Genomic DNA, 27,779 nt, shown 5'->3' with positions numbered 1-27,779 from the left:
AGAGGAGAGGGGGGCTGCCTGGGTGCTGAGAGGAGAGAGGGAGGGCTGGAGTGGAGCTTAGGGGGTCTGTGGGAGGGCAGGAGCCCTCTTGGATGCAGTGGGTGGGAGAGGAGGTGAGCCCTCCCTTGGAAGACTAGGCCTGGGGTGGGGAAGGGGAGGCGACCCCCCAAGACACAGGAAGGGGGCCGAGCCCATCAGCTCTGGCGTGGGCAAGGGGAGAGAGGCAGGCCTCATGGGGCCTCTTTCTCAGGCGATGCCTGTGGAGGGGACAACCCTGGGTTTGGGCCATTGTCGCTGCCTAGGAGGACCTGGGGCAGCCGGGCGTGGACGCCTGGCCTCTGAGCTGCCTTGTGGAGAAAACGAGATCAGAGGCTGTGAGAACGGGGCAGGGCCAGAGAGGAGCTGGAAGCAAGGGCGCTGAGGAGGGGGAGCCTTGCGGGACCCAGGGCCAGGCGGTGGAGGAGGGGCGGGTGGGAGGAGGCTGAGCATGGGCGGGGCGGCCAGGGGACGAGCTGCCGTGGCTCTCAGCCCCTCAGCGGCCTGGCCCTTAGGAGCCCTGGTGCCAAGGCCAAGCGGCAGAGCAAAACTCTGGAGCTGTCAGGTGGGGGGGAGGAGCTTTCATTTTGTAGTGTTTAAAATTTTCAGCTAAGTTATCCCCATTTTATTTCTATAAAATATGCTTGGAAATAATCTGTGCTGATCTAAGTTTAAGAGTTGTTGATCTGTATGGCCACTGTTTTGGAGCATATTTGGATAACAAGAAAAAATGGATTGTTACTGTGTAAGTCTTTCCAGCTATGTGCATGCCCCCAGGCTTGTCCACGGTAAGTGCTATAATCCTGTATACTTTTACAAGTACTGTAATTTAAGGTCTGCATTTATATATGTTTAAAAGCACTGTTCACTATAATAAAGTGTGCTTTCTTTTATAGGTAAAAGGGATGAATGCTTGATTTGTAAAGTTGCATGTCGTACAATTCTACTTTCAAAACATGTAAGTAGAAGTCTGTAGTGTGTTAATATTAATCAGTGATTGTTTTTAAGTGTGATGTTCAGTTTTTACTTTGAGTTGCTTGGTGTGCTAGTCATGCAGACTTTCTGTGTAAAGTCCACTAGTGGTTCTGAATCCCTCACACAGCTGTCCCCTCACCAGACCCTGAGTGCTGCTTGAGGACTGGCGCGGGGCGCCTGGGGATGGGCGTGGGGCGCTGGCTCCTGCCGCTCCTCACAGTGGTGGGGTTGGTCTCCCTGGGGTCCATTCTAGTTAAGAGGGTCAAGGGAGTAAAGTTGATCCATTCAAGTTTAGGTCCCAAGATGTGTATTTGATCTGATGTTTAATCTGTAAAAGTTCTTTTTCTGATTACAAACATAAAATTACCTCAAACTTCAAACATAACAGAAAACCATAACAGAATGTGAAAGTCCCCAACTCCTGTTTCCCAAGGACAACAACCAGGAGTGTGGGCCCTGCCCTGGATGTCGGTGGGATTTTAACAAAGTGGTATTTCCCAGTTGACACTACATGTTCTGAAGTGTACACACCCACTTTCTCTAAAAATGACTTCCTGGTGTGATAGGAAAAAACCTTTGGGTTTTTTCAGTTTTTTACTATTTCAGTATTAAAATGAACATTTTTTTTTTTTTTTTTTACCATAGTTCTACATACTTGTAAGACTATTTCTGGAGCATAAATTCCTAGAAGTGGGGAAAAGTGAGGCCTGGTGATGTGGGAGGGTAGGGTGGTGGTGCAAAATGTCTTCCTAACCATCACAAATGAAAAGAGAGACAGAGAGGCATTGAGAACCCAAGTCTGACTGATTCCCAAGCCAGCCAGAGTTCTTGACCACCACATTGTCTTCAAAATAGAAAGAGTGCATCACTTCTTTAAACCTCCTCCACCTAGCGCTTCTCAAATGCGTTTGTGACAGAACCCTTTTTCAAGGAACGCATATTAATATCCCACAGTCCACACTTGGAGGAACTGTTCTCCCATAATAAGCTTCTAGGGAGTAACCAGTGTATCTTGGTGTGAGCCCAGCTCTGGAATTTGGCAGACCCAGAGCAGATTGTCGTCCTAGCTGTGGGCTCCTGGAAAGGTCCCTTTCCCATCTGCTCTGGGGCCCTCATTGCATTGTTGAAAAGATTAAATGAAATGACACTCAGAATTTTTCTATTAATATTTCCTCCTTCGTGCGTAGGAAGTGCAGGCCCCTTCTGTGCCGTTGGGGGTCCCCATCCGTGTTTCCCCTCAGGGAAGCCCTGGGCCCTGGCAGGTCAGCACCGATACCCTCGCCTCCCCCAGGGCCCGGGAAGGTCTCCTTGTGGGGCCTGGTCCTTAGTGGGCATCAGTCCTGTCTTCATCATTGGGGTCCTTGCTGCTGTGTGTAGGGCTCACCCGAGCCCTTGGAGGTGGGGGCAGGCTTCTGTCCTGTTTCCTTTGAAGTACGGGGCTTGGGGCGTCGGGTGCTGTCCAGGGTCTCGGGTGGAGATCTGAGTGTGGGGCTTGCGTGTACTTGGAGTGCCTGCAGCAGGCCCGCCGCCCTGCCAGTGCCCTTCCCAGCCCCTCCTCTGAGCGGAGTCTGGGGCTGTTTCCCCTGTAGCTGCCCCCACCCGCAAAGCAGCTGCCTCCCCCCGCCGCCCCGCCACAAGGTCCTCCGGCAGCCCCTGGGGCCCTGGCCCTTCAAGTGTTTCCTGGTTTGTTCTGCGGACCTCTTTCCCTGAGCGCAGCGTGACGCACTTCAGCGGGGGTGGCCCATGTGTGTCCTTGGCCATGCGCTCTGAGCCTCTGGTGCTGATGAGGGGAGAGGAGAGGCAGGCGAGCCTGCAGGAGGCGAGCCGGTGGGCAGGTGCCGGTTCATAAACCCTCTTCTGTCACGTTTACGCTGCAGTAACTCGACACAAACTTGTGAGAGTTAGAGGTTGTGCCCGTTGCTCTTCCTGCTTCTGATTCCACCGTTTCCTTTGTACCCGGCTGCCCCAACCCTGGCGGCTGCCCGAAACTCCTCGGCGCCAGCCTTGGTCCCTAAGAGCTGGCGCTGCCCCTCTCCTGCACCAGGGTGTCCCGGGGGCCCCTGGGAGCCGCTGCGATGGCGTTGGCCGGGTCTCGGCCCTGAAGCGCACGGACCTCCAGGCCCTGGAGGCAGCGTTAGCAGAAGCAGCCTTTTCTCTTTCAGACGGACTCCGACATCCAGGCGCTCTTCATGGGCATAGACAGTCTGTGCAGGAAGTATGCCAAGGAGACCTCCCAGGTGAGTCCCCAGGCCCTGGAGGTGCGTTGGGAGCCCAGTCCGTGTCTGCCCCCACTGTGGAAGGCCGGGCACTGGTCCCGTGTCTGCGGGTGTGAGACAGCGGCTGCTCGATCAAGACACCCACGCTGCCTCAGGGTTTGAGGGCTGGGCTGCAGCTCTGGGTCTGGAAGGTGGGCCTGAGGCGTCCAGACACTGGGCAGCGGGCTGACACTTGACAAAGTGTCTCCTGACGCCCTCTCTTGACACTCTCTCCTACCTCCTTATGACTGCACATCCTCTCCTGACCCCTAGTGCCTGCGTGTCCTCTCCTTACCCTCCTCGTGCCTGCACGTCCTATCCTGACCCCTCCTTGTGCCTGCACGTCCTCTCCTGATCCCTCGTGCCTGAGCGTCCTCTCCTGATCCCTCCTCGTGCCTGCGCGTCCTCTCCTGATCCCTCCTCGTGCCTGCACGTCCTCTCCTGATCCCTCATGCCTGCACGTCCTCTCCTGATCCCTCGTGCCTGCGCGTCCTCTCCTGATCCCTCCTCGTGCCTGCATGTCCTCTCCTGATCCCTCGTGCCTGAGCGTCCTCTCCTGACCCCTCCTCGCGCCTGCACGTCCTCTCCTGATCCTTCGTGCCTGAGCGTCCTCTCCTGACCCCTCCTCGCGCCTGCACGTCCTCTCCTGATCCCTCCTCGTGCCTGCATGTCCTCTCCTGATCCCTCGTGCCTGAGCGTCCTCTCCTGACCCCTCCTCGCGCCTGCACGTCCTCTCCTGATCCCTCGTGCCTGAGCGTCCTCTCCTGACCCCTCCTCGCGCCTGCACGTCCTCTCCTGATCCCTCCTCGTGCCTGCATGTCCTCTCCTAACTCCTCCTCATGCCTGCGAATCCTCTCCTGATGATCCTGTGTGTCTGTACATCCTCACCTGACCCCTTCTCATATCTGCACGTCCTCTCCTGCCACTCCTAGTGCCTGCACATCCTCTCCTGACCCCTCCTAGTGCCTGCACATCCTCTCCTGACCCCTCCTCGTGCACGCGCATCCTCTCCTGACCCCTAGTGTCTACATGTCCTCTCCTGACCCCTAGTATCTGCACGTCCTCTCCTGACCCCTCCTCGTGCCTGAACGTCCTCTCCTGACCCCTAGTGTCTGCGCGTCCTCTCCATATCCATCCTCATGCCTGCACATCCTCTCTTGACCCCTCGTACCTGCACGTCCTCTCCTTACCCCTCCTCGTGCCTGCATGTCCTCTCCTGACTCCTCCTCATGCCTGCAAATCCTCTCCTGATGATCCTGTGTGTCTGTACATCCTCTCCTGACCCCTCCTCATATCTGCACGTCCTCTTCTGACCACTCCTAGTGCCTGCACATCCTCTCCTGACCACTCCTAGTGCCTGCACATCCTCTCCTGACCCCTCCTCGTGCACGCGCATCCTCTCCTGACCCCTAGTGTCTACATGTCCTCTCCTGACCCCTAGTATCTGCACTTCCTCTCCTGACCCCTCCTTGTGCCTGAATGTCCTCTCCTGACCCCTAGTGTCTGCGCATCCTCTCCTGATCCATCACATCCTCTCCTGACCCCTCGTACCTGTACGTCCTCTCCTGACCCCTCCTCGTGCCTGAGCATCCTCTCCTGACAACTTGTGCCTGCACATCCTCTCCTGACTCCTCGTGCCTGTGTGTCTTCTCCTGATCCATCCTTGTGCCTGTGTGACCTCTCCTGACCCCTCCTCGTGCCTGCGCATCCTCTCCTGATCCCTCCTCGTGCCTGCATGTCCTCTCCTGATCCCTCGTGCGTGCATGTCCTCTCCTGACCCCTCCTCGTGCCTGCGCGTCCTCTTCTGATCCCTCCTCGTGCCTGTGCGTCCTCTTGTGATCCCTCCTCGTGCCTGTGTGTCCTCTCATGATCCCTCCTCGTGCCTGCACATCCTCTCCTGACCCCTCCTCGTGCACGCGTATCCTCTCCTGACCCCTAGTGTCTGCATGTCCTCTCCTGACCCCTAGTATCTGCACATCCTCTCCTGACCCCTCCTCATGCCTGCACGTCCTCTCCTGACCCCTCCTAGTACCTGCACTTCCTCTCCGGACCCCTCCTAGTGCCTGCACATCCTCTCCTGACCCCTCCTCGTGCACGCACATCCTCTCCTGACCCCTCGTGTCTGCATGTCCTCTCCTGACCCCTAGTATCTGCACGTCCTCTCCTGACCCCTCCTAGTACCTGCACTTCCTCTCCGGACCCCTCCTAGTGCCTGCACATCCTCTCCTGACCCCTCCTCGTGCACGCACATCCTCTCCTGACCCCTCATGTCTGCATGTCCTCTCCTGACCCCTAGTATCTGCACGTCCTCTCCTGACCCCTCCTCATGCCTGAACGTCCTCTCCTGACCCCTCGTGCCTGCGCGTCCTCTCCTGACCCCTCTTCATGCCTGCACGTCCTCTCCTGACCCCTCCGCGTGCCTGCGCGTCCTCTTCTGACCCCTTGTGCCTGCGCGTCCTCTCCTGACCCCTTCACATGCCTGCGCGTCCTTTCCTGACCCCTCGTGCCTGCGTGTCCTCTCCTGACCCCTTCGCATGCCTGTGCGTCCTCTTCTGACCCCTCGTGCCTGCGCGTCCTCTCCTGACCCCTCGTGCCTGCTCGTCCTCTCCTGACCCCTCGTGCCTGTGCGTCCTCTCCTGACCCCTCCTCGTGCCTGCGCGTCCTCTCCTGACCCCTCCTTGTGCCTGTGTGTCCTCTCATTATCCCCTCATGCCTGCACATCATCTCTTTGCTTCTTGCACGCTTGCTCCATCCCCAGCCTTAATGCTGGGCGTTCCTCACTAGATGTCACTGGACAGCACTCCCCTGGGCTGTCTTTCTGTTAAAGGTGCAGACCCCTCATTGGCTGCCTGCCACTTGCCCTCGGGGTAAGGCCGAGTTGGGCAGCAGCAGGGGCCGACTGCTGCTGAGGCCCGTCCTGGGCACTGCTGCTCGCAGGACCATCGGCTTGTGGGCCTGGAGACCATGGTCAGCCAGCTTGGGGGACTGTCCCCTCCCCAGGAGGCTGCTCTCCGGCTCTGCCAAGAGCACCAGCCGGAACAGGGCTGACCCTTTGTGCTGGGGTGGCCAGGGGCCCAGGGAGGCCCTGGGACTCAGCGTCAGCGCAATGTGCGCGCTGGGCAGGGCTGCCTCTGTCACCTCAGTCGAAGTGGAGGACCTCTCTCAGGCCAGTCCCTGGGGCCAGAGCTGTCCCTGGTGGTGGTCCGTGGGAGATCCGCGGGAGCCCTGCGCCTGGAGGGGTCTCTCCAGGGACGGCCCAGCACAGAGCCTGGGGCCCCGGGGGAGGCCGAGTGGCCGTCCCTTCACCTCCGGCCACACGTGTTCCCACCAGGCGTGGTCAGGCAACTGGTGGTGGTCAAGTGCCCGCCTCGTGCTGAGTGGCCCACAGCAGGGAGCAGGGCAGCTCGCTGTGGACGCTGGCATGCGGAGTTTGCTGTGACTTTCAGTGCACTTAATGAGCATCTTTAATTTCTCACTGCATTAGTTTCTCACAGGGCAGTCGTTTGTAGGTAAAACCCATGGAACGGTCTCTGTGGGGCCCTCTGTGACTCGAAGAGAGTGAAGCCAGCCGGGACCGAGACTGCGAGCGCCTGCGCGGGGCCTGGGCTTGCCTGAGCGGAGGCAGCACCACTGGTTCCTGCTGAGCTGACTGAGATCTGCCTTGAACCCTCCCCACCTCTGACATGCTCACCCGCCAGCCTCTCCCCGTGACGCGCAGAAGGGACACAGGGCCCTGGGCTGGGCAGAGTCTCCTGACCCCTTGGCACAGACGCCCTCGGCCTATGCTGCTCCCAGACTGTAACCCGACCCAAGGACTCGCGTCTTTCCTCCGGCCCAGTCCTCCCACTGTCCTGGGCTCCAGGGCGGCATGGCTGCGGTCAGCTCCTCCTCGGCCTCTGCGGAGACCCAGGGTTGGCTGCTATCAGGCATGGCCTGCAGACTTTGTGTGAGTGCCATCAAGTCTCACCTCTGTCTCGCTCTAGCTGGGGACTCGAGCCCTTTTTCGTTTTGTTGCTGTCGGTCAGGCCGACACTGAACCCCAGAGGCTGGCCAGGTGGCGTGTGGCCGCGCCCGAACACACACGGAGCCCTTGCCCTCAGGGGGGCCGCCCCCACCTGCAGCTCAGGGACCGCCCCCTCCCCGGCCTTTTGCCCACAGTCAGCCTTGCCCATGCTCTGGGCCTGCTGTGGCCTCACCTGTCCTGCTGCGTCTGAATCATGGAGCCCTGCATGCTTGTCCTCACCAAGGTTCTCCTTGGAAGTGGCCTGTCCACGGGCCTTGCTGGGCCCAGTGCCTCAGAGGTGGGGTTCCCTGTGACTGGGGTTCCCAGTCTGGGGTTCCCAGATGCTGCTGAGCAGGAGCCCGGGGCCATGCCCAGAGGCGGTGCTGGTCCTCAGTTTGGGCCCTGCCCCAAGGCATGCGTTCAGGGGTCAGCTTTGGACATCGGTCTCTCTTGCCCTGAGCGTGGGACCTTCGGAGGAGTGAGCTGAGAGAGGTGACTGTCACCTTGTTTTGCTTCGTTGATGGGAAGGCAGCTTTAGATCTGTTCAGACGTCTCCCGGGGGCACGGCTCTCACCTCCGGTCCTGCCCGGGGGAGGTAGAGGGAGGGGCAGGATCAGTCCCGGCTGATGAGTGAGGACTGGGCATCTGCCTGCGAGGGCCCAGCAGGGGCAGCGGGAGTGAAGGCTGTCAGTGTGATCCGGAGCCTTCCTGGGACGGGGCCTCAGGAGCTGTGAGGACTCCTGCAGGGGCGGCCTTGGGTGCCCTCGCATCATCCTCTCCACTAGCAGGCGTGCTGGGCAGAGCCTGCGTCCACTGACCCTGCTGTGGGTGGAGAGCACATCCGTTGTCCCATGGGGCGAGTCCCCGACAGCGAGGGCTCTGAACCCCTCTGATGAGCCAGCAGCCAGGCTGGCAGGGGCTCTGGGAGGGTGTTTGCCCTCCGCCTGTGGTTCCCCCCGCCCAGAGACGGCCAGCCTCCTTTGCACAGAAGGACTTCTTCCCTCCATCTGGACCAGGCCAGTGAGCCCTGGAAGCATGCCCTGCCATCTGCATGCCTGGGGCAGGGAGTGACTGGGGGAGCGTTTGCATGACACAGGCCTCAACCAGCTTAGTACCGTCTCCGCTGTCTCTCAGCTGTGCACAGGTGACAAGAATTAGGCCTAAACAGTTCAGCTCAGTGTTTCAGGAGGGTGAGTGTCATCTGAAAACCCCAGGGTTTCAGAATAGCTCTCTCTGAGCCTTCCCTGGTGGTCCAGTGGCTAAGACTCTGTGATCCCAGTGCAAGGGCCCGGGTTCGATCCCTGGTCAGGGAACTAGATCCCATGTGCTGTCACTGCAGATTCTGCATCCTGTAAAGAAGATGGAAAACCTTGCGTGCCACCAGGACTCGGCACAGCCAGATAAATGCGTAAACGAACAGCTCTCCCTTCCCAGAAGTGAGTCAGTCATCCTCCTGTAACGTCCGTCGGCATCTCCAGGAACAGTCCAGGCTCTGCTCCATAGACATGGAGGTCGGGGCTCATAATTGGAGACCAGGATGGTGCTGGTTTCGGGCACTGCTGGCCTTGACCGGCTAGTAAAGATCACTGGGCTCCCAGAGCAGTGTGGCCCTGCCAGCCTGCCTGGTGGTCCCCGCACAGCGGAGTCCTGGTGGGGGTCTCCTGAGATCCAGCGGCTGCTCCCTGAGGGATAGCACGTGGTGGTTGGCCCGTGTGGGTCGTGTCCTGTCCTGAGTGCCCCTGGAGCCACGTGGAAGGGGGCAGAGTAGCCGTCGTGCCCACGTGCTCTTCACGTGGAACCCGTGGTGCTCAGCACCTCTGGGTGGGGCTCTCCTGGCCAGGACTGTCCACTGAGCCCGGGGTCTGCCCGTATCTGCTCTGGCTGCTGGGCAGCAGGGGGTCGTGCCTGGGGAGGAGCCAGCAGCTTCGGGAAGCCCCCGGCCTCAGCCTCTGCAGCAGCTGACATGTGTTGTCTTCTCAGATCTCAGAATTTCAAGAAAAGCACAGGAGGAGACTGTTAGCCTTCTATGGAGAAAAGGTAACTCCAGTCAGCGGGCCGCAGGGAGCAAGGGGGCTGCATTATCCCCTCCTGGCATGGGCCGCTGGGCGGTGTCTGCCTGCAGACGCTCAGCCGGCTGCACGGTGCCTCTCTGAGGTCAGCCGTGCAGCCACCTGGAGACCCAGCTGTGGTCTCACTTCCACCTTGGACATCAGTACAGACCCGCAGTCACCCCTCGGTCGATGTGGTACTTCTCCATGAATGTGACGTAAAGTAGTTCTGGCTGATCTTCACAAAAGGAGGTTTAGTGCCCATTTGCTTATCCCCAAAGCATCCTCCCCACTTGGTTTTGAAACTCAAAAGATGGAAAATAAAGCTTTAGTGAAAACAAATGTGGAGCTTCAGCTTGACTTGGGTTGAAGCTTCCTCACAGGTTGAGAGGAGCAAGGGGCAGGCGTCAAGGGGGCACTTGGTGGACGGGGAGGGTGCTCTGCCCAAAGGGTGCCCCGTGAGGCGGGGCGGCGCTGGGCTGGGCTTCGCACTTCCTGGAGATTCCTGGAGCCCGTTTCCGACACACCTGGTGACCTGGACTTGGTACAAACTCTCACAAAAAGTGCGAGGGCCATGGCCGCATCACTTGCATTCTGATTCCTGGTTTAAGAACTTGAGGATTCACTTGTTTCTTCTAAACTGTCACCCGGCCTGTGTGGTAATGGGAAGTCATTTGATCGTGTTTAGATTTCTCAGTTGGAGGAGTCCCTCAGGAAGTCGACGCTGCGGGTGGAACAGCTGCAGAGGTGAGTCTTGGGGGCGTACGGTGGGGAGAGGGCACGTGGCGGGTGGGAAGGCTCACAGCACTTTGTTTCCCGGGCCTGGTGTCTCCGAGTCTGCCTGTTTTCCTTGGTCTCTAGGTGGGGTGTTTCTGGGGCGGTGGTTTCTGGCCCAGGCCCCCTCGCTGGCCACTCCACTCTGCTTGCACTGGTGTGGCTTGCGGTCTCCCTCCAGGGGGACCCCACAACTGGCACCCTCGCCCCAGATCACGCATACCCAGGTTTCCCCACCCTGCTCTGCTGGTGTCTCTGTCTCGGGGACCGTGGATGCTCGTCCACCCCACACAGCAGCACCGGACTTGTTTCACGAGGTCACCTGGAAGTAGGCACAAGTGCCCTTTGGGAGCTGGGCCCAGCAGCTGGTCCTGCTCAGCAGGCTTCGAGGGAGCACCCGCCGTGTTCTTGGCACCACCTCCTGTGGGTTCTGGGGACTCAGGGGAGCCCCTCTGGGGTGGACCAGGCCTGTGCAGGTTCCCGAGATGAGGAGGGGCCAAGGCGTGTCATGGAGAAGTGGGTCGTTTCTGTTTTCCTTACTTCAGGTTGGAAGGTATTATCTGGATGTAAATGTTTGCGACTCAGTTAATGCCTTTTCTCTATTTAGGGTGAGGTCGTCACAACAAGCAGTTTTCAGCACAGTAAAAACTCCAGCTTCAAGTAAGTGAAGTGATGCCTGGAGGGGGGGGTGCAGGTGCTGGGTGTGCCTATAGCTCCAGCACAGTGGTCTGTGCCCTCATCACAGCGCCTTCAGCAAGGCCAGACGGACCTCTGCTCCAGTCCCGTGACTCATCAACCTCTGAAAGGTCTGTGCCCTCAGCCCCGCCCCCAGCGCAGGCCTGAGCACAGGCACCCACCGCCCACCTCTGCCGCTTGCCCCTTACTCCCATCCCCAGCCAGAGGGGTGGGTGGCGTGGCCACGTGACCAGGCTGGGCCCTTCCTTTGACTGGGATGAGAGGGGTGGGCTGGTGGCAGCCTCTGGAACCTAGACCCCCGGTGAAGTGTCTTTTTTGGAAGATTGCAGTTGGACCCGTGGGCAGCAAGGCTGATGGGGGTGCTCTGGCTGTGCCCGGCAGGCCACACCCCCGTCCCCAGCTCTTCAGAAAATAGGGGGCAAGGCCCTCCTCCCAGCTGCTCCGTGCACCTGCGGGAAGGCCTGGCCCCGTCCCCACCAACCTGGAGCAGGTTAACTAGGGAGCTCATGTGGACGAGCACTGCATGCGTAAACCACGTGGGCCAGGCGGTAGGGTGGACAGAGGTGGGGTCCGGCCCTCCAGCAGGAGGTGGAGGAGCCCAGTGATGGCGCAGGTGGCGAGGAGGAGCTGAGAGGGGACCTTCCGGGGCGGATGGGGGGCAGGAGATGGGAGGCCCGTTTAAGCCACACGGCGGGTGCATCTGTGTCCGTGGGCAGGTGTGTCTGCCTTACGGGCCTTGCTGGCCTTGGCGGGGCTGTGATCACTGCGCTCTGGGAGTGCTGAGCAGCCATAGGGAGGGGGCCCACAGGGCCTCGTGTGTGTACGTTTGCGCGTGTGCGCGCGTGTGTATGCGTGTGCGTGCATGCGTCTGTGCGTGTGTATGTGCGCGCGCGCGTGTGCATACATGCGTGTGCGTGTGTGTGTGCGCGCATGCGTATGTGCACGCGCGTGTGTGCATGCATGTGTGTGCGTGTGTGCGTGTGCGTGTGCGTGCATGCGTGTTTCTGTTACTTCAGGGCAGTCAGCCCGTGACCGTCTCGCTGCCTGTGTAACAGGGTCGAGTCCATGGAAGTTGACCTCACACCCTCTCCAAGGAGAAAGGTGAGTGCACCGACATCACACGTGTGGTCCCAGGTGCTTTGCACGGATGGTCTTTCCCGGCGTGGATAGCTGTCCCACGGCGCACACGCAGAGGTGGCTGGTCGCCAGGAGGCTCCGAGGAGAGGCCTGGGGGGAGGCTGGGGTGCGGTCACGGGCGGGGGTGCCCCCTCTCTCCCTGGCCCGGTGGCCTGTGACGCCTCCGTTCCTGGTGCTGCTGCACTCACGCCCCCTCCAGCCTGGGCAGCGGCAGTGCCCCCTGGATGCCCTGCGTCTGCAAAGTCTTCCTGTGTGCCGTCACAGACCCTCCTGCAAACAGAAGGCTCGGGCCTGTGAGGAGAGACGACACTCAGATTCTGCCTGACAGGAGCAATTTTGTCCCCACGCTGTGACTGACTTCTCAGAGTTGGCCTCTGCTGGGCACGGGGCACCAAGTGTAGGATAGGCTGGAGGTGGGGGGGGGAGCAGGGGGCCAGAGAGGGCCCGGGAGGGGCCAGGCTGAAGGGGCTCTGAGCACAGCGGCCAGGGGAAGGCTGTGAGGTGGGGCCTGCTCACACCCAGCCACGCCGCCTCGGCGGGAAGCGAGTGTCGTGCGGAGCCAGCCCAGCCGTCCCCGCAGGCTCTGCGAGGTGTTGGCCTGCGCTGGGTGGGCAGGGGCTGGAGCCCAGAGGCGGGGAGCTGCTCCCGTGGGTGGACACCGGGTTGCTGGGCAGCGCAACCCCACTCGCAGAGTGTTGGGGGCCCCTTCTGAGGCTGTCTTGCCAGCAGAGGTAAGGCTGGGGTGGAGGTGTCGGCAGAGGGGGCCCTAGACTGAGGCTGCCACAGAGCTGGCGCTCACCGCGTGATGGAGGAGCAAAGGAGCGCTGTGGTGCCAGGCATGGGAGCGGGGCGAGGGTGCAGTGAGGGCACGGGGGTGGTGGCTGGTGGGCAGCAGCAGTAGTGCCAGGCCCAGACTCCTGGCCCCCACGGGGCGTGTGCCCCCTACCAGGCCCCACTGCGCAGTTAGCGGAGGGCTCGGGGCAGCAGGGGGTGTGGGGCCCCGCCTGGCATGTGCACATGCGGAGCAGGCCTGCCCTCGCTGCCGCCGCCCAGTGTCTGTCAGCATCTGGATTTCAAGGTGACGAGACTGTCCCAAAGTGCGGATTACTCAGGATTTTCGAACTCCTCATGTCAGCCAAGAACTTCGCTTACTTTTCCTCTTGTGAAATCCTTAAAGTCACCAGTGGAGCCTTCATTCACTCACCACCTGGGCCCCTGGGGCGGCAGGCGCGAAGCCACCAGCGGCCGTGTTCCCGCACACACCAACAGTGTATCAGATAGATGCGACTGAGGATCTGTGTTCTTAGCAAACAGGGACAGTCTCTGCTCCTGAGCCAGTCTGGAGCATCAGCGGTCGTTCTCTCTTTACGATGCAGCCTGAGGTTGCTGCTGGCCCACCGAGGATCTCCCTGCTCAGCCCACCTCGGGATGGACGCATGGGTAAGTGGAGATGCCTCGCCTTGCCCAGACTGCACGCGCTGCAGGGCCTACCCTTCCCCCAAAGTGGGCCACTCCTGCAGGCCCACCTGAGGCAATGCAGGGGCCGCTGGCCCTGGTGTCCTGTCCTGTCTCCGGGCTGTGCACAGAAATCCTAGTGCCGCTGTGCCTCCTGGCTGCTGCTGGCGTGGCCACTGGGTGAGCGCCCGGCCCTTCCCTGGGTCAGCTTGAGCTCCAGGCTCAGGCTCACGCTCAGGCTCAGGCTCACGCCGTCCCCCCCAAGTCCCTCCCGGAAGTTCCCTCGGCGTCGTCATCGTGGAAACACACATGAGCCGCGTGCTGACTCCTCTCCACCCTCAGCGCCTTGGCTTTCTCTCACCGCTGCTGCCGCGTCTCTGCCCTTGGCTTCCTGTCCTCTCTCGCTGAGGCCAAGGTCCTGAGCGTCACCCCTGAGGTGTAGGTGTTCTGCGCCGCCTTGTCCAGGGCCTGTTGGTGCCGCCCTGGCATTTGAGCACCTGGTTGGAGCTTGATTTCCTTCTGCCCAGCCTCAGATGGAAACCATGGGTGCAGGTCAGGCATGCGCCTTCCTGTCTCCCTGCCCTTGCTGTCCTGGGATCTCAGGCCGTCAGTCGCTCCCGGGCGCTTCCTCGCCTCCTGCCCACCTCCATCCTCCTGTGCAGCTGGCATGCCCACCAGTCAGGGCTCCAGCCGCTTGCTCCGTGGACGCAGCACCTCTCAGCCCCTGTGAGACCTGCGCTCCCTCGTCCTCGGGCACCGCCTGCTTCCTGGCCCGTCCCGTTGGTGATGGAGGCGGCCTTCCTCCTGGGCACTGGGCCTTCCGGGCCCCCACCTTGGCACGGCCTTGCAGGGGTTGGTCTCATACCAGTGTCTGCAGGCCCAAGGCACCGAACCCGCTGCTAGGAGCACCTTCCACTTAGGAGCCCGGGGTCTGGTGGGTGGTGACCGCAGTACCCCTGCCATCCGGCAGGACCTCGTTGCCTCTCCGTTCTGTCAGTATCTTGTAAGAGCCCATAATGGGCAAGGATAGATAAATGTGTAACTGAAACACATAGCTGTCCGCTTACAACTAGACAACGTGGAGAGTAAACTACTTCAGTTTTTAAAAGGCAAAAAAGGAAAGAACCATTTTAAATCTGGAGGAATGGAAGCAGTTACATTAACAAGCATTTAGAAGGCAACACAGGCCGACGGGCGCGGAACACCGAGGCGCAGAGAGCAGACAGCACGTCGGCAGGAGCGGGCGCGCGCCAGCCCCTCCCATCTCGCGCTGAGCGCCCGCCTGCCAGGGGAGACGTGGCCCCAACCCCAAGACGCGTTCCAGCGACAGTGCAGAGACGGTCAGGGTGAAAGGAGCGACCCCACGCCGCATGACGCCCGAGAAACCGACCAGGGGCAGGGGGAGCCTCGCGGTGACAGGACGCGACGCTGACGACGGCGTGCCCACCTGACTGCGCGCAGGTGCCTGCAGCAGAGGCTGACGGGCGGCGGGGCGAACCGAGTGCATTCTGGGCGCGCGCTCCCGCTCAGAGGCGGAAGCAGCAGCGAAGTGGACACGCGGCGTCGGCCTGGAACACTGTCCGGTGTGAGTGCCCGCTAGGGCAGAGACCTCCGCCTGCTGTGCGCTGTCTGTGGGGGCCCGCCTCGCGCCTGGAGGTGCTCACAGGCTGAGACACAACACAGGCGCCTCCGCGAGCAGCGGGTCCGGAGCCAGCGCGTCGTCCTTACCGTAGCAGGCGGCTGTGCGCCTAGAGGGCAGGGGCTCGTCTGCAAGGTTCAGGTCCGTTTATCAGACGCCCCACACAGACGCCCCCCAAGCACGTGGGGCCAAAGCCACAGAATTTTAAAAGTAATCATTCCTTCAGCACGTATTTGGACATTCACTGTTAGTAACTGATGCAGCTACTAGACAAGCGATAGTAAGGTAAGTGACCACTTACTGATAAACACTGTGCCCCCAGCAGTGCTGGGGGAGCAGAGGGAGGCTTTCCAAGGTCAGGCGGAACGTTCTGTGGAGAGGACATTGCAGTGGGGCGTGAGACAGGCCCTGACACTTGGGAAGGACTGCTTACACGGAGGGTATTTTGGGGCCAAAGTGGAATTAAGTGGAAATCAGCAACAGGAAAAAAATCTGGGAATAAAACAAATATTTGAAAATTAACAATTATAACAACCTTATGGATCAAAGGAAAAATACAAAGCCTTTGTCTGTGTGGATCACAACAAACTGTGATCCACAGAATCTCTTGAAAATTGTTCAAGAGATGGGAATGCCAGACCACCTTACTTCTCGCCTGAGAAACCTGTATGCAAGTCAAGAAGCAACAGTTAGAACTGGACATAAAACAATGGACTGGTTCAACATTGAGAAAGGAGTACATCAAGGCTGTATATTGTTACCCTGCTTATTTAACTTGTATGCAGAGTACATCATGTGAAGTGCCAGGCTGGATGAAGCACAAGCTGAAATCAAGATTGCCGGGAGAAATAGCAATAACCTTAGATATGCCACCCCAGTGGCAGAACTATAATGACGATAGAGTGGAAGTGAGAAATAGATTTAAGGGACTAGACCTGACAGAGAGCCTGATGAACTATGGATGGAGGGTCGTGACGCTGTACAGGAGACAGGAATCAAGACCATCACCAGGGAAAATAAATGCAAAAAAGCAAAATGACTGGCTGAGGAGGCCTTACAAATAGCTGTGAAAAGAAGGGAAGCAAAAAGCAAAGGAGAAAAGGAAAGATATACCCATTTGAATGCAGAGTTCCAAAGAATAGCAAGGAGAGATGAAGCCTTCCTCAGAGATCAGTGCAAAGAAATAGAGGAAAACAGTAGAACGGGAAAGACTAGAGATCTCTTCAAGAAAATTAGAGATACTGAGGGAATATTTCATGCAAAGAATGGGCTCAATAAAGGACAGAAATGGTAGGGACCTAACAGAAGCAGAAGATATTAAGAAGAGGTGGCAAGAAGACACAGAAAAACTACAAAAAAGATCTTCATGACCCAGATAATCACAATGGTGTGATCACTCACCTAGATCCAGACATCCTGGAATGTGAAGTCAAGTGGGTCTTAGGAAGTATCACTACAAACAAAGCAGGTGGAGGTGATGGAATTCCTGTTGAGCTATTTCAAATCCTGAAAGATGATGCTGTGAAAGTGCTGCACTCAATATGTCAGCAAATTTGGAAAACTCAGCAGTGGCCACAGGACTGGAAAAGGTTAGTTTTCTTTCCAATCCCAAAGAAAGGCAATACCAAAGAATGCTCAAACTACCACACAATTGCAGTCATCTCACACACTAGTAAAATAATGCTGAAAATTCTCCAAACTACGCTTCAGCAATATGTGAAACATGAACTTCCAGATGTTCAAGCTGGTTTTAGAAAAGGCAGAGGAACCAGAGATCAAATTGCCAACATCCACTGGATCATCAAAAAACAAGAGAGTTTCAGAAAAACATCTACTTCTGCTTTATTGACTATGCCAAAGCCTTTGATTGTGTGGATCACAATAAACTGTGGAAAATTCTGTAAGATGTGGGAATACCAGACCACCTGACCTGCCACTTGAGAAACCTGTATGCAGGTCAGGAAGCAACAGTTAGAACTGGACATGGAACAACAGACTGGTTCCAAATTGGGAAAGGAGTACATCAGGGCTGTATATTGTCACCCTGCTTATTTAACTTATATGCAGAGTACATCATAAGAAACACTGGGCTGGGAGAAGCACAGGCTGGAATCAAGATTGCCGGGAGAAATTCAATAACCTCAGATATGCAGATGACACCACCCTTATGGCAGAAAGTGAAGAAGAACTAAAGAGCCTCTTGATGAAAGTGAAAGAGGAGAGTGAAAAAGTTGGCTTAAAGCTCAACATTCAGAAAAGTAAGATGATGGCATCTGGGCCCGTCACTTATGGCAAATAGATGGGGAAACAGTAGATGACTTCATTTTTCTGGGCTCCAGAATCACTGCAGATGGTGACTGCAGAAATGAAATTAAAAGACGCTTATTCCTTGGAAGGAAAATTATGACCAACCTAGACAGCATATTGAAAAGCACAGACATTACTTTGTCAACAAAGGTCCGTCTAGTCAAGGCTATGGTTTTTCCAGTGGTCATATATGGATGTGAGAGTTGGACTGTAAAGAAAGCTGAGCGCCGAAAAATTGATGCTTTTGTACTGTGGTGTTGGAGAAGACTCTTGAGAGTCCCTTGAACTGCAAGGAGATCAGACGTGGGTGTTCATTGGTCAGACTGATGTTGAAGCTGAAACTCCAATACTTTGTTCACCTTATGCGAAGGGCTGTCTCATTTGAAAAGACCCTGATGTTGGGAAAGATTGAAGGCAGGAGGAGAAGGGGTCAACAGAGGATGAGATGGGTGGATGGCATCACCGACTCAATGGACATGGGTTTGGGTGGACTCCAGGAGATGGTGATGGACAGGGAGGCCTGGCATGCTGTGGTTCATGGGTTGCAAAGAATCGGACATGACTGAGCGCCTGAACTGAGCTGAATGGCAAAAAGTGAAGAGAAACTAAAGAGCCTACTGGTGAGGGTGAATGAGGAGAGTGAAAAACCTGGCTTAACTCAACATTCCAAAAACAAAGATCATGGCATCTGGTCCCATTATGTCATGGCAAATAGATGGAGAAGCAGTGGAAACAGTGGCAGATTTTATTTTGTTGGGCTCCAAATTCACTGCAGATGGTAACTACAACCGTGACATTAAAAGATGCTCCTCGGAAGGAAAGGGAAAGTGAAAGTTGCTCAGTCGGGGCCGACTCTTTGCAACCCCATGAATCCATGGAATTCTCCAGGCCAGAATACTGGAGTGGGTAGCCTTTCCCTTCTTTAGGGGGATCTTCCCAACCCAGGGATCAAACCCAGGTCTCCCACATTGCAGGCGGATTCTTGACCAGCTGAGCCATAAGGGAAGCCCAAGAATACTGGAGTGGGCAGCCTGTCCCTTCTCCAGGGGATCTTCCCAACACAGGAATCAAACCAGGGTCTCCTGCATTGCAGGCAGAGTCTTTACCAACTGAGCTATCAGGGAAGCCCCCTTAGAGGGGAAGATATGGCAGACCTAGACAACCTATTAAAAAGCAAGAGACACTACTTTGCTGACAAAGGTCTGTATAGTCAAAGCTATGGTTTTACTAGTAGTCTTGTAGAGATGCGGGAGTTGGAGCATAAACAAGGCTGAGCACCCAGGAATCGATGCTTCCAACTGTGGTGTTGGAGAATACTCTTGAGAGTCCCTTGGACTGCAAGATCAAACCAGTTAATCCTAAAGGAAATCAACCCTGAATATTCACTGGATGGACTGATGCTGAATCTCCAATACTTTGGTTACCTGATGCAAAGAGCTGACTCATTGGAAAAGACCCTGATGCTGAAGAAGATTGAAGGCAGGAAGAGACGGAAATGACAGAGGATGAGATGGTTGAATGGTATCACTGACTCAATGGACGTGAATCTGAGCAAACTCTGGGAGATAGTGGAGGACAGGGAAGCCTGGCGTGCTGCAGTCCATGGGGTCGCAAAGAGTTGGACACGACTTAGTGGTTGAACAACAAGTGCAGTGCATTTCCACATGAATCCTAAGACCCACTGATCAGATTCTACCTGAGCTCATGGTTTGGGGTTGCCGTCTCAATGAGACCTGACAGATCTGTCCACTTACTGGTTCCTAAGTGATTTTCACCATACGAGTCTTATGCTTTTTTCGTAAACTGGAACCTTAGGAGTGAGTTATTTGATAGTGGAGTTTTCCTCATTGAATTTCGGATTGGGTACAGTATACACGAGGCATCTTGTCCTTTACTCTCACCCGTTTGCATCTTTGGACCTAAAGTGTGTGTCCCATGGACACGCGTGGTTGGGTGATGCTCGTGATCTCCACGTCTGGGTAGAGCGTCAGTCCACTGGGTCAGCACAGCTGTTAACGGGTTTGGCCTGAATGTCTGCCTCTGTGCTGTGTTCTGTCTGCCGCGTGGGGTTCCGTGTTTATCCGAATCTCCTTAGCTGCCTCCTTTTGCATTCACCACTCTTAGTGCGCCATTTGCTGTGGACTGTGTCCCCTCAAAGCTGTGGCTGTGTTTGGAGCTGGGGTTTTCAGGAGGTCAGTGCAGCCCTGAAGGTGGGACCTGATCCCGTTGGATCCATGTCATCGGGATGTGCACACTCAGGAAAAGATCACGTGAGGACACAGCCTGAAGGCATGTCTGCAGACGGGACCCCGGATCCACCCGATCACCAGGACTCAGATCTGCCTGTGCTTTGCTCTGGGACGCCTGCCTCGGGACTCTGGGAAACAGATATGGACGTGACTGAAGCCGAGCCTGCGGGGGTGGCTCAGAGCCAAGCCAACCGAGGGACGCTGTCGCGTGGTTCTCATGCCTGGGGAGCCATAGCCTCTGTTGCTGCCCGACTGAGTTCTGATCAAGTGGCTTCCCCCGTCTGAGAGGCTCTGTTGATGTGGAGCCGTGGGTGACAAGAGCCCGCAGTCCGGCTCTCCTGCTTCCTTTAGAGACGCTCACTGTCTTAGAGGCAGGAGGACTCAAGCCCGCTTCACAGGCATCTGTACCCGCCTCCTACCCTGCGGAGCCACGTGCCTGTCAGCGGTCACTCTTTCCCGACCCAAGCACTGTTTCACTGTGGGGCAGCTTGGCCAGCATGAGCTCTCCTAGTTTTTGGCCACCTTTGAACAACGTTGTCTTCATTTGAGGATGAGCTCACTGGGTAGATTCTCGGTTGACTGGCGCCTTGCGGGGTCGTCCTGCTGTCTGGCCCCTTGTTTCTGACCAGGAGTCACCATCAACCCTGTGCTCGCGTCCCCGCATCTCCGCGTGTGAGGAAACACTCTCCTAGCTGAGGACTCTCTGCCCTTTGCTTATTTTGGAGGACTTTTCAAAATGGTATGAGTCCTGGGGCCTCACCCCGCTCTCCCGGGATGGCCGTGGCTGGTCTGGGTCTGTGTGCTGGCCACAGCGCTGTGCCCTTTCCTCCTCCTCACGTCCCGGGATGCAGAGCCGCAGGTTCCCAGCCGCCCTCTCTCGGCCCAGCCGAGGGAGCCCCCCCCGCCTGGCGGCCGTGGGTGTCCAGGTGCGGGGGTGTCAGCTGCCTTGGCACTGTCCTGGAATGGTCCAGTCTCCTTGTGGGTTTCAGCTCCATGGCAGCTGGAAGTCAGTTCTTGGCAAACACCCCTGGAAGAATTGAAGCCGTGGGGCCGTGGCTCGATCCCCTTGCCGGTTCCCACCCATGAGCCTGTGCGCGAGGCCAGCCATTCGCCTGTCTCGATCGCCCAGCTGTCAGCGCCGGGCTCTTGTCCAGAGGACCCCCAGCCTAGTGTCACGGGCATGAGCACCGCACACGCCCAGCAGTGAAGTTCACCCTCTTTACATGTCAACATGGTCTCCATCTGAATTTTTCAAAAGGAGATCTTGCCAGACGCCCTCAGTTACCGTGCTCTCCTGAGCTGAAACCCGGCCCTGACCTGGGGACGGCCTCGGCTGGTCACTGGCTCCCAGTCGGGCTGTAGCTCCAGCTCTGCAGCAGCTCTGTGCCGCCGGCCCTGCCGCCGCCTCAGTTTCCTGAGCGCCGGGGTCACCACCCTCAGGACAGAGACCTCGACCTTCGGGCCCCTGACTCTCAGGCAGGACCTGAAAGACCGCCAACTGAGGGCCTGGCGCCCGTGCTCCTGGGGTCGCACTGCTGCCCGCGCCGCCCCTGAGCTGTTGGCCTCCTGGGGCCTCGGGGTCCCCGGCGGTGCTGGTGATAGCTGTCCCCAGGGTCCTGTAAAGCACAGGTGAGAAACTGCTGCTGCTGGCTGTCAGGGCTCGGGCGTGTGCGCGCCGAACACAAGATTCTCTCTGGGAGGCCAGCAGCGTGGGAGCCGTGGGCAGGACGGGCTCGCAGTCCCCAGGAACAGGAGGCAGGGCCGCTCGGGAGGCACAGGCGCAGGCCTGGGCCAGAGCCGGGGTGGGGCAGCGGGGCGCGCAGGCCGGCAGGTGGCAAGGCTGCCCCGCTTGTCTGGGCCGAGTGTCGCCGCAGACAGGAGCCAGGCCCAGCCCGGCTGCTCTCATGTCAGAGGCGCACACGGCTCTTGGGCACAGCGGGCCCACCTCTTAGAGCCAGCCCACCTGGGGGGCCATTCCTCCAGGGTCATCGAGGCCCCAGGTTGTCAGACACTGTAAAGCCACAAAAATAGCAGGAGTGATGAACACAGCTATTAGGATGGTTCATCCTGGCTCTCAGCCGTTCTGGGGGTCTCCCACAGTCACCTGCCGTGGGCTGTGTCTTCATAGTCCACACTGCCCCAGGCAAAGAGGCGAGACCCCAGTTGGCCACATATTGTTGGGAGAGGCACTCGCCCCCTGTGGTCTGGGTTGGTCACTGAAGGAGTACGTGAGGGGACACAAGGGAGCCTCAGCTAAATGCTGGTGTCCCCTCTTTCCTGCTTCCTCCTGTTGCAACTCCAGAACTGAGATGCAGAGGAATTCAGGTATTCAAAAAGAGCAGTGTTTCCATACTTGCCCCCTGGTGTGGCTGAAGCACACCAGGGACCCTTCACATCTTTAACAGAGGCTTCGCACTGGCCGGGAGGGGTCAATGGCAGGAGTCGGAGGGTAAGCCTCTGCGGCTTGGGTGGAGACCACACGGTGGTCCCGGTGCCTGGCGTTGCCGGCGGCTGCCGCCCTCCTCAGAGCCAGAAGGGCCTCCCTGCCAGTGGCCTCGGGGTGGCAGGTGTCCAGACATGGATCGAGAGCCGCCGCACACAGGGGCATCCTTCCCGAATGGGGCAGCGGGGTTGGGGCGATGGCATCAGGGCGCCTACTCGGCAAGAAGACAGCAGAGCATGGGGTGTCCTGGGTGGGGGTGGCGATGGGCACAGCCCCCTGACCTCTCACTGCAGGCAGCATCGCCCACCGCCCTCAGCACCTTGGCCTGACGCCCCGATGCTCCAGCGAGCCCCAGACGCTCAGGTAGGTCCCACCCTTGGCCCCTGGGGGCACCTGGACCCTGCCCAGCCCGGGCTCTGAGGGAGGCTGTGCCTTGGGCACTGCTTCACGTTCTTGAAGCTGAAAGGTGACATGGGTCACTGTCACAAAAACCCTGGAGGAGCCATCCTGACTGCAGGACCCCGGGGGTGGCAGGGTCTCCTGACAGGCAGGCGGCCCCTCTGCAGGTGCTGCCCCGAGGGGCTCCAGCTGGAAGGGCCCCCAGCGCACCCAGCCTGGCGACACCTTGTGCAGGGGCAGCCGTGCCAGGCGTGGGCTGCCTCCCCCGGGGGCTCTTCAGCCCTGGGAGCCCAGGCCGTCTCCGCAGACGGCAGACCCTTCCTTCCCTCTCACCCCTCATCCAGCGCCCGTCTCACTTTGCCATTTGGTACCGTCCAGGCCCCTGGCCCCCTGCCTGTGACTGACAAAGCCACCCCCTTGCCTGCCTGAACACAGGCTGCAACCCAAACCTCCGTGAGGCCACCTTCATCCCACTTCATGTCAGGGGTCTGCTCCGTGCCCTCTACCCCCAGCCAGCCAGCCCCCTGCTCCGGGCCGTCTGCCCTCAGGGAGTTGGTCCCCCTACTCCACGCCCTCTGACCCCCAGGGAACCAGCCCCCAGCTCCATGCCCTCTGACCCCCAGGAAGCCAGCCCCCTGCTCCACACCCTTTGACCCGCAGCTAGCCAGCCCCCCTGCTCCATGCCCTCTGGCCCCCAGGCAGACAGCCCCCCGCCCCGTTCCATGCCCTCTGACCTCCAGACAGCCAGCCCATCCCCTGTTCCGTGCCCTCTGACCCCGCAGGGAGCTGCCCCTTGCTCCACGCCCCCTGACTGTAATTTTTCAGCATCAGCACAGAGGACCCTGGGGCCCCATGTGGATGCTCTGGGCCCTAGGAGTGAGCAGCGGTTCTCGGGGCCCTGCCAGGGTCACCACAGTCCACAGCGGGCCTTCAGTGAGGCTGCCTGCCGAATGCTGTGTGGGGGCTGCTCCCGCTGGACCCATGGCCCCAGGCTGGCCGTGTGCCCTTGGAAACTGAGAAGCAGCCGACCCTTGAGTGGCCATGGGGTCAAAGGCACTGGTGATTTTATCTATCAAATTTGCTGCTAGGATCCCGGCCCTGCAGATGCCCTGTGAGTGGCCAAGGCAGAGCCCGGCGCCCGCGGCGGGCAGAGGAGCAGCGCCCAGGCAGCCCATCAGCATCTCGGGGCTGATGCAGAGGCAGCGTCCAGGCGAGTGGGGCCCAGGGAGCAGCCGGAGCGCAGGCCCGGAGAGCCACTGCGGCCCCTCGCCGTGACCTTGTCTCTCTCCCTGCAGGGCCTGCCAGCCTTGGGGGACTTGTGCACGAGTGAGGGCAGGCTCCTCCCGTCTGGGTGTCTGCGGGGGGCTCGTGCATGACAGCAGCCTCACCCCCGTCTGGGTGTCCGGGGTGCCAGCCCACCTCTTCCTGACAGAGCGACTCGGCCACAAGAGTGAATAAATGGTTTTCGGGCTCTCCAGGGCAGCAGTGTGACGTGTCTGCTGTTCATTCTGTAGAACCTTCTTATGGGCAGCCAGCCCCCGCCTCCCTGCTGGGGACTGTGACAGCCTTCGGGGAGGCGGCAGGCTGGTCCAGGCCGGCGGCTAGTGGTGCGGCCTCACAGGTCGGCCCGCCCCTGGGCCCCGTCGCATGCAGCTTGTCTGTCTCCCGCCGTGGGCTTCGCGTGTGACTTCCCGCGGGCCAGGTGCACCCTCCTCAGCCCGTGCTGCTCAGCACATGGCGGGCTGGAAAGAACTACGGTCCCCAAGTCGCAGCTAGCTGAGACCTGCCCCCAGAGCCCTAGGTTCCCTCACCTGGGTCAGGCCCACACCGAGCAGGCTGAGAGCAGGCGACCTTCCACCCTGGGGAGCCGAGCAGGGCCGGGCCTCCACGCTGCGGGTGTCAGAAATGCTCCTGAGGGCACAGTTGGCGCCGTGCCTGTCTGCCTGGGTGCGTGCCTGCAGGGTGAGCACGATGCCCCAGACGGGGAGTGTGGGCACCATGCCGGGCAGACGGTCCCAGGGTGGACGGCTTGGCAGCAGGGGCGAGGGGCAAGGGCGGCAGGACCAGAGGAGACGCAGCAGCCGCAGAGGAGGGAGCCCTCGTGACGCCGCCTCCAGGCTTCCTGCAGGTGGAGCCCTGGCTCCGTGGGTCTGGGGCCGGGTCCGTCCTCGGCCCTGAATTCCCTTTCCGTCACCTCGTCTCCCTTTTCACAGAAAGACCCTGATGCCGTGTTTTAGTCCCTTGGGCGTCTAATCAGGATTGTACCTCCTGCCCTCTCTGCTTGGCTGACCACTAACACCGGCACTTCTACTTTCCTTTTTCAGCTCTCTTCACTGGAACAGCAAAATTGAGCACAAATCTGAACGGTAGTGCACACGCCGCTGTAGAAAAAGGCAACGCAGCCTAGCGCCTGAGGCTCCTGTTCAGACCTCCCACCCAGGGGCACACCAGCACCAGAGTCAGCCCAGGCCCGGCAGAGGGTGGGGTCGTCGGGGGGCTGCGTGAGGGGGCAGGCCACAGCGCCGATGGTCTCGGCCTGCTTTGGGCCCCACATGTCCTGGCAGCTCAGGCCTGCACTGTCCTGCCTGGTGGCCAGCGGCCTAGAGGTGGCCGTGTGCCAGGGCCTGGGTGGGGGGACAGAGAGCCACACTCGGCCCAGGCGGGGCCCTCACCCGGCCCAAGACATGGAGTCAGGTGTGACCTTCCCTCAGTCCAGGCAGGGCCCTGCCCTGGATGTGGAGTCAGGCGTGACTCACCCCACGTGTCACACGAGGACACCTGCAGCCTGCGTACCAAGTGACCACAGCCCACCCCCAGGCCGTTGCGTTTCTGCAGCCTCCACACAGTCGGGCCTCGGGGGTCTGGCGTGGGGCCCGACCCTGCAGGGCCTGTTGTGGACAAGACTGTGTGTGCAAACCCTCCTTCGAGGGCCAGGGGAGTGTAAGCGTGTCTGCTTGTGAGTTTTAAAGGAAAACAAAACCTGAGACTGAAATGAACGAGTGGGGGCAGGAGACGCCAGCGCCGCACAGGCCTGTGAGGAGGGGCTCAGACGGGCCGGGCGGCGGACGGAGCCCCGGCCAGGAGACCGCTGAGGATAGTGAGTCTCCATCTGGTCCACCCCCCGTTTCCTTCGAGAAGCTCGCTGTTAATAACGCTGCTCTTCCCAGTGAATGGAACTGTCCAGGATGAGCAGGCTGCTTGGACCACGTCCTCCTAGGTCCCCTCCCACCACGCACACGGGGACCTCCCTGGGGAAGCTGGTGGGTCGGGGTGCCTGCAGAACCCCCCCAGGGACGCACATGGGGACCCCCCGGGGACACTGGCGGGTCGGGGTGCCTGCGGAACCCCCCCAGGGACGCACACGGGGACCTCCCTGGGGACGCTGGTGGGTCGGGGTGCCTGCGGAGATCCCCTGGCGATGCTGGCGGGTCGGGGTGCCTGCGGGACCCTCCCAGGGACGCACACGGGGACCCCCCGGGGACACTGGCGGGTCGGGGTGCCTGCGGGAGCCTCCCAGGGATGCACACGGGGACCCCCCGGGGACATTGGCGGGTTGGGGTGCCTGCGGAGATCCCCTGGCGATGCTGGCGGGTCGGGGTGCCTGCGGGAGCCCCCTGGGGATACGGGGACACCCCCGGGGATGCTGGCGGGTCGGGGTGCCTGCGGGAGCCCCCTGGGGACACACGCACATCCCCCAACTCTCTGTGTTCCGGTGTTGCTCTCAGCCCCATCTGCTCACAGTCGCATCACATACTCCGTGTTTCTGAAGCCAGACCCTCCCAGGGACATGCCAGAGGGCGCCCAGTGTCCGCCCCTCCGCTGGCACAGCCCCTGGGGCCTGGGATCCGCTGCCGTCAGGCGTCCCGGGCATCGCCTGTCTGAGACAAAGCCGAGAGCGGCTGGCAGAAGCCTCGCTTTAGCCGTAAAATTTCCATTAACAAATAGCGTCGAGTTAGGTATAATTTACAGTCGCTGGACGTGTTTTTCCAAAGTGAAAGAGAGTGTTCCGAGCAGCACTGTTTCCCGGCACAGCGAGTGAACCGCTGCCAGCCCAGGGGCCGGGGCCAGCCCGCAGGGAGCTTCACAGAGCCGTCCAGAGGCCTCGGGGCAGACAGGAAGCCCGGGGTGCCGCGAGCCCCAGAGAGGAGCCCCCAGGCTCCCCGGCCCGGCCCCAGGGGAGCAGGCGGGAGGCTGGGCCCACCCAGGGTCGACCCCTGCGTGCACAGCCTCCTCCGAGAGCACACGGCCCTTCCACACCCCTCAGAGCCACGAAGGAGGTCTTGAAGGGGTTTTCTTTTCAGACTAATAGGAAATTCCTGGAATTCTTCGGTGGTAAATCCAGGCTCCCGCGTGGAGTTCAGGGAGCTGAAGAACCGGGACACACGTGGCGGGAGGGGACTGGTGTCCCAGGCCCCGTCTGCCCTCCTCGGGACCCCCGTCTGCCCTCCTCGGGACCCCCGGCCCCTGGGGTCTGGCGGTAAAGGCGGGCAGCCGGCTGGTTGGGCCCACCACCACCACCGGGTGACCACTGGCTGGACACTCGGGGCCCCCTCGCCGTCTGCGTAAGTCAGTGTCCGAAACCCGGAGAGGCCTGAGAGGCACAGCCGTCCCGGCTCGTGTGCGTCTGAGCACAGCTGCCAGCCCCGCGCCACAGAACACACATACCCCAGGATGGGACGCGCTCCCGACACTGGCCGCCTGGACGTGGGCCAGTTACCCACCCCGGGTCTGCTCAGCCCCGCTGCTGAGCTTCAGCCCAACTTCCAACGTGGACAGACCCTCACAGAAAGTTCCAAAGTAAGATGGGTGCAGAGGAGAGACCACCATTTCCCTGGACTCTCCGTTGTGGACAGGGGTCCACCCGCTCCACCACTCGGGATGCACACGCGTGTCTGCACGTGCACACGCATGCCCAGCCCTGTATCTCACTCAGAGTGGTTCTCATTCTGGTTTCATCTGGCATTTTCTCGTGGCTGCTGCAGGTATCCAGACCTGCTTCCAGGCACCAAGGGCTGGCACATCAGCCAGTGATGAGCTCTGTGTGGACATGCGAGCTCCACACAGACACATAAGATCCATATGGATATAGGAGCCCCGCACAGACACAGGAGCCCCGCGCAGACACAGGAGCCCCGCGCGGACACAGGAGCCCCGCGCGGACACACGCGCTCTGTGTGCACACAGGAGCCTCGCGCAGACACAGGAGCCCCGCGCAGACACACGCGCTCCACACGGACACAGGAGCCCCGCGCGGACACGCGCGCTCCACGCGGACACAGGAGCCCCGCGCGGACACACGCGCTCCGCGTGCACACAGGAGCCCTGCGCAAACACAGGAGCCCCGCGCGGACACACGCGCTCCG

General features: G+C 59.7%; 1 protein-coding gene across 6 annotated transcripts; it reads left to right on the top strand.

The window, feature by feature from the left end:
- Positions 1–562: 562 nt before the first annotated feature.
- RNF212 (ring finger protein 212) lies at positions 563–24,868 on the top strand. 6 transcript variants are annotated; one of them, XM_065914212.1, is made up of 12 exons: positions 563–824; positions 933–994; positions 3,174–3,248; positions 9,250–9,306; positions 10,006–10,064; positions 10,699–10,751; positions 10,837–10,897; positions 11,843–11,888; positions 13,301–13,364; positions 22,311–22,380; positions 23,505–23,626; positions 23,712–23,879. In XM_065914212.1, exons 1-12 carry the CDS (start codon positions 767–769, stop codon positions 23,744–23,746), a joined length of 762 nt encoding a protein of 253 aa, XP_065770284.1. In that variant the 5' UTR covers positions 563–766; the 3' UTR covers positions 23,747–23,879. The 6 variants fall into 6 exon arrangements, with proteins under 6 accessions (XP_065770284.1, XP_065770288.1, XP_065770283.1 ...); XM_065914216.1 differs by lacking the exons at positions 23,505–23,626; positions 23,712–23,879 and adding an exon at positions 24,741–24,868; XM_065914211.1 differs by lacking the exon at positions 23,505–23,626.
- The last annotated feature ends 2,911 nt before the right edge of the window (positions 24,869–27,779 follow it).

The sequence above is a fragment of the Muntiacus reevesi genome, chromosome 22, assembly GCF_963930625.1.
Source record: "Muntiacus reevesi chromosome 22, mMunRee1.1, whole genome shotgun sequence".
In the NCBI taxonomy this organism is placed as follows: Eukaryota; Metazoa; Chordata; class Mammalia; order Artiodactyla; family Cervidae; genus Muntiacus; species Muntiacus reevesi.
The sequence above is the reverse complement of the archived record's forward strand: the minus strand, read 5'-3'. Positions and strand labels throughout refer to the sequence as shown.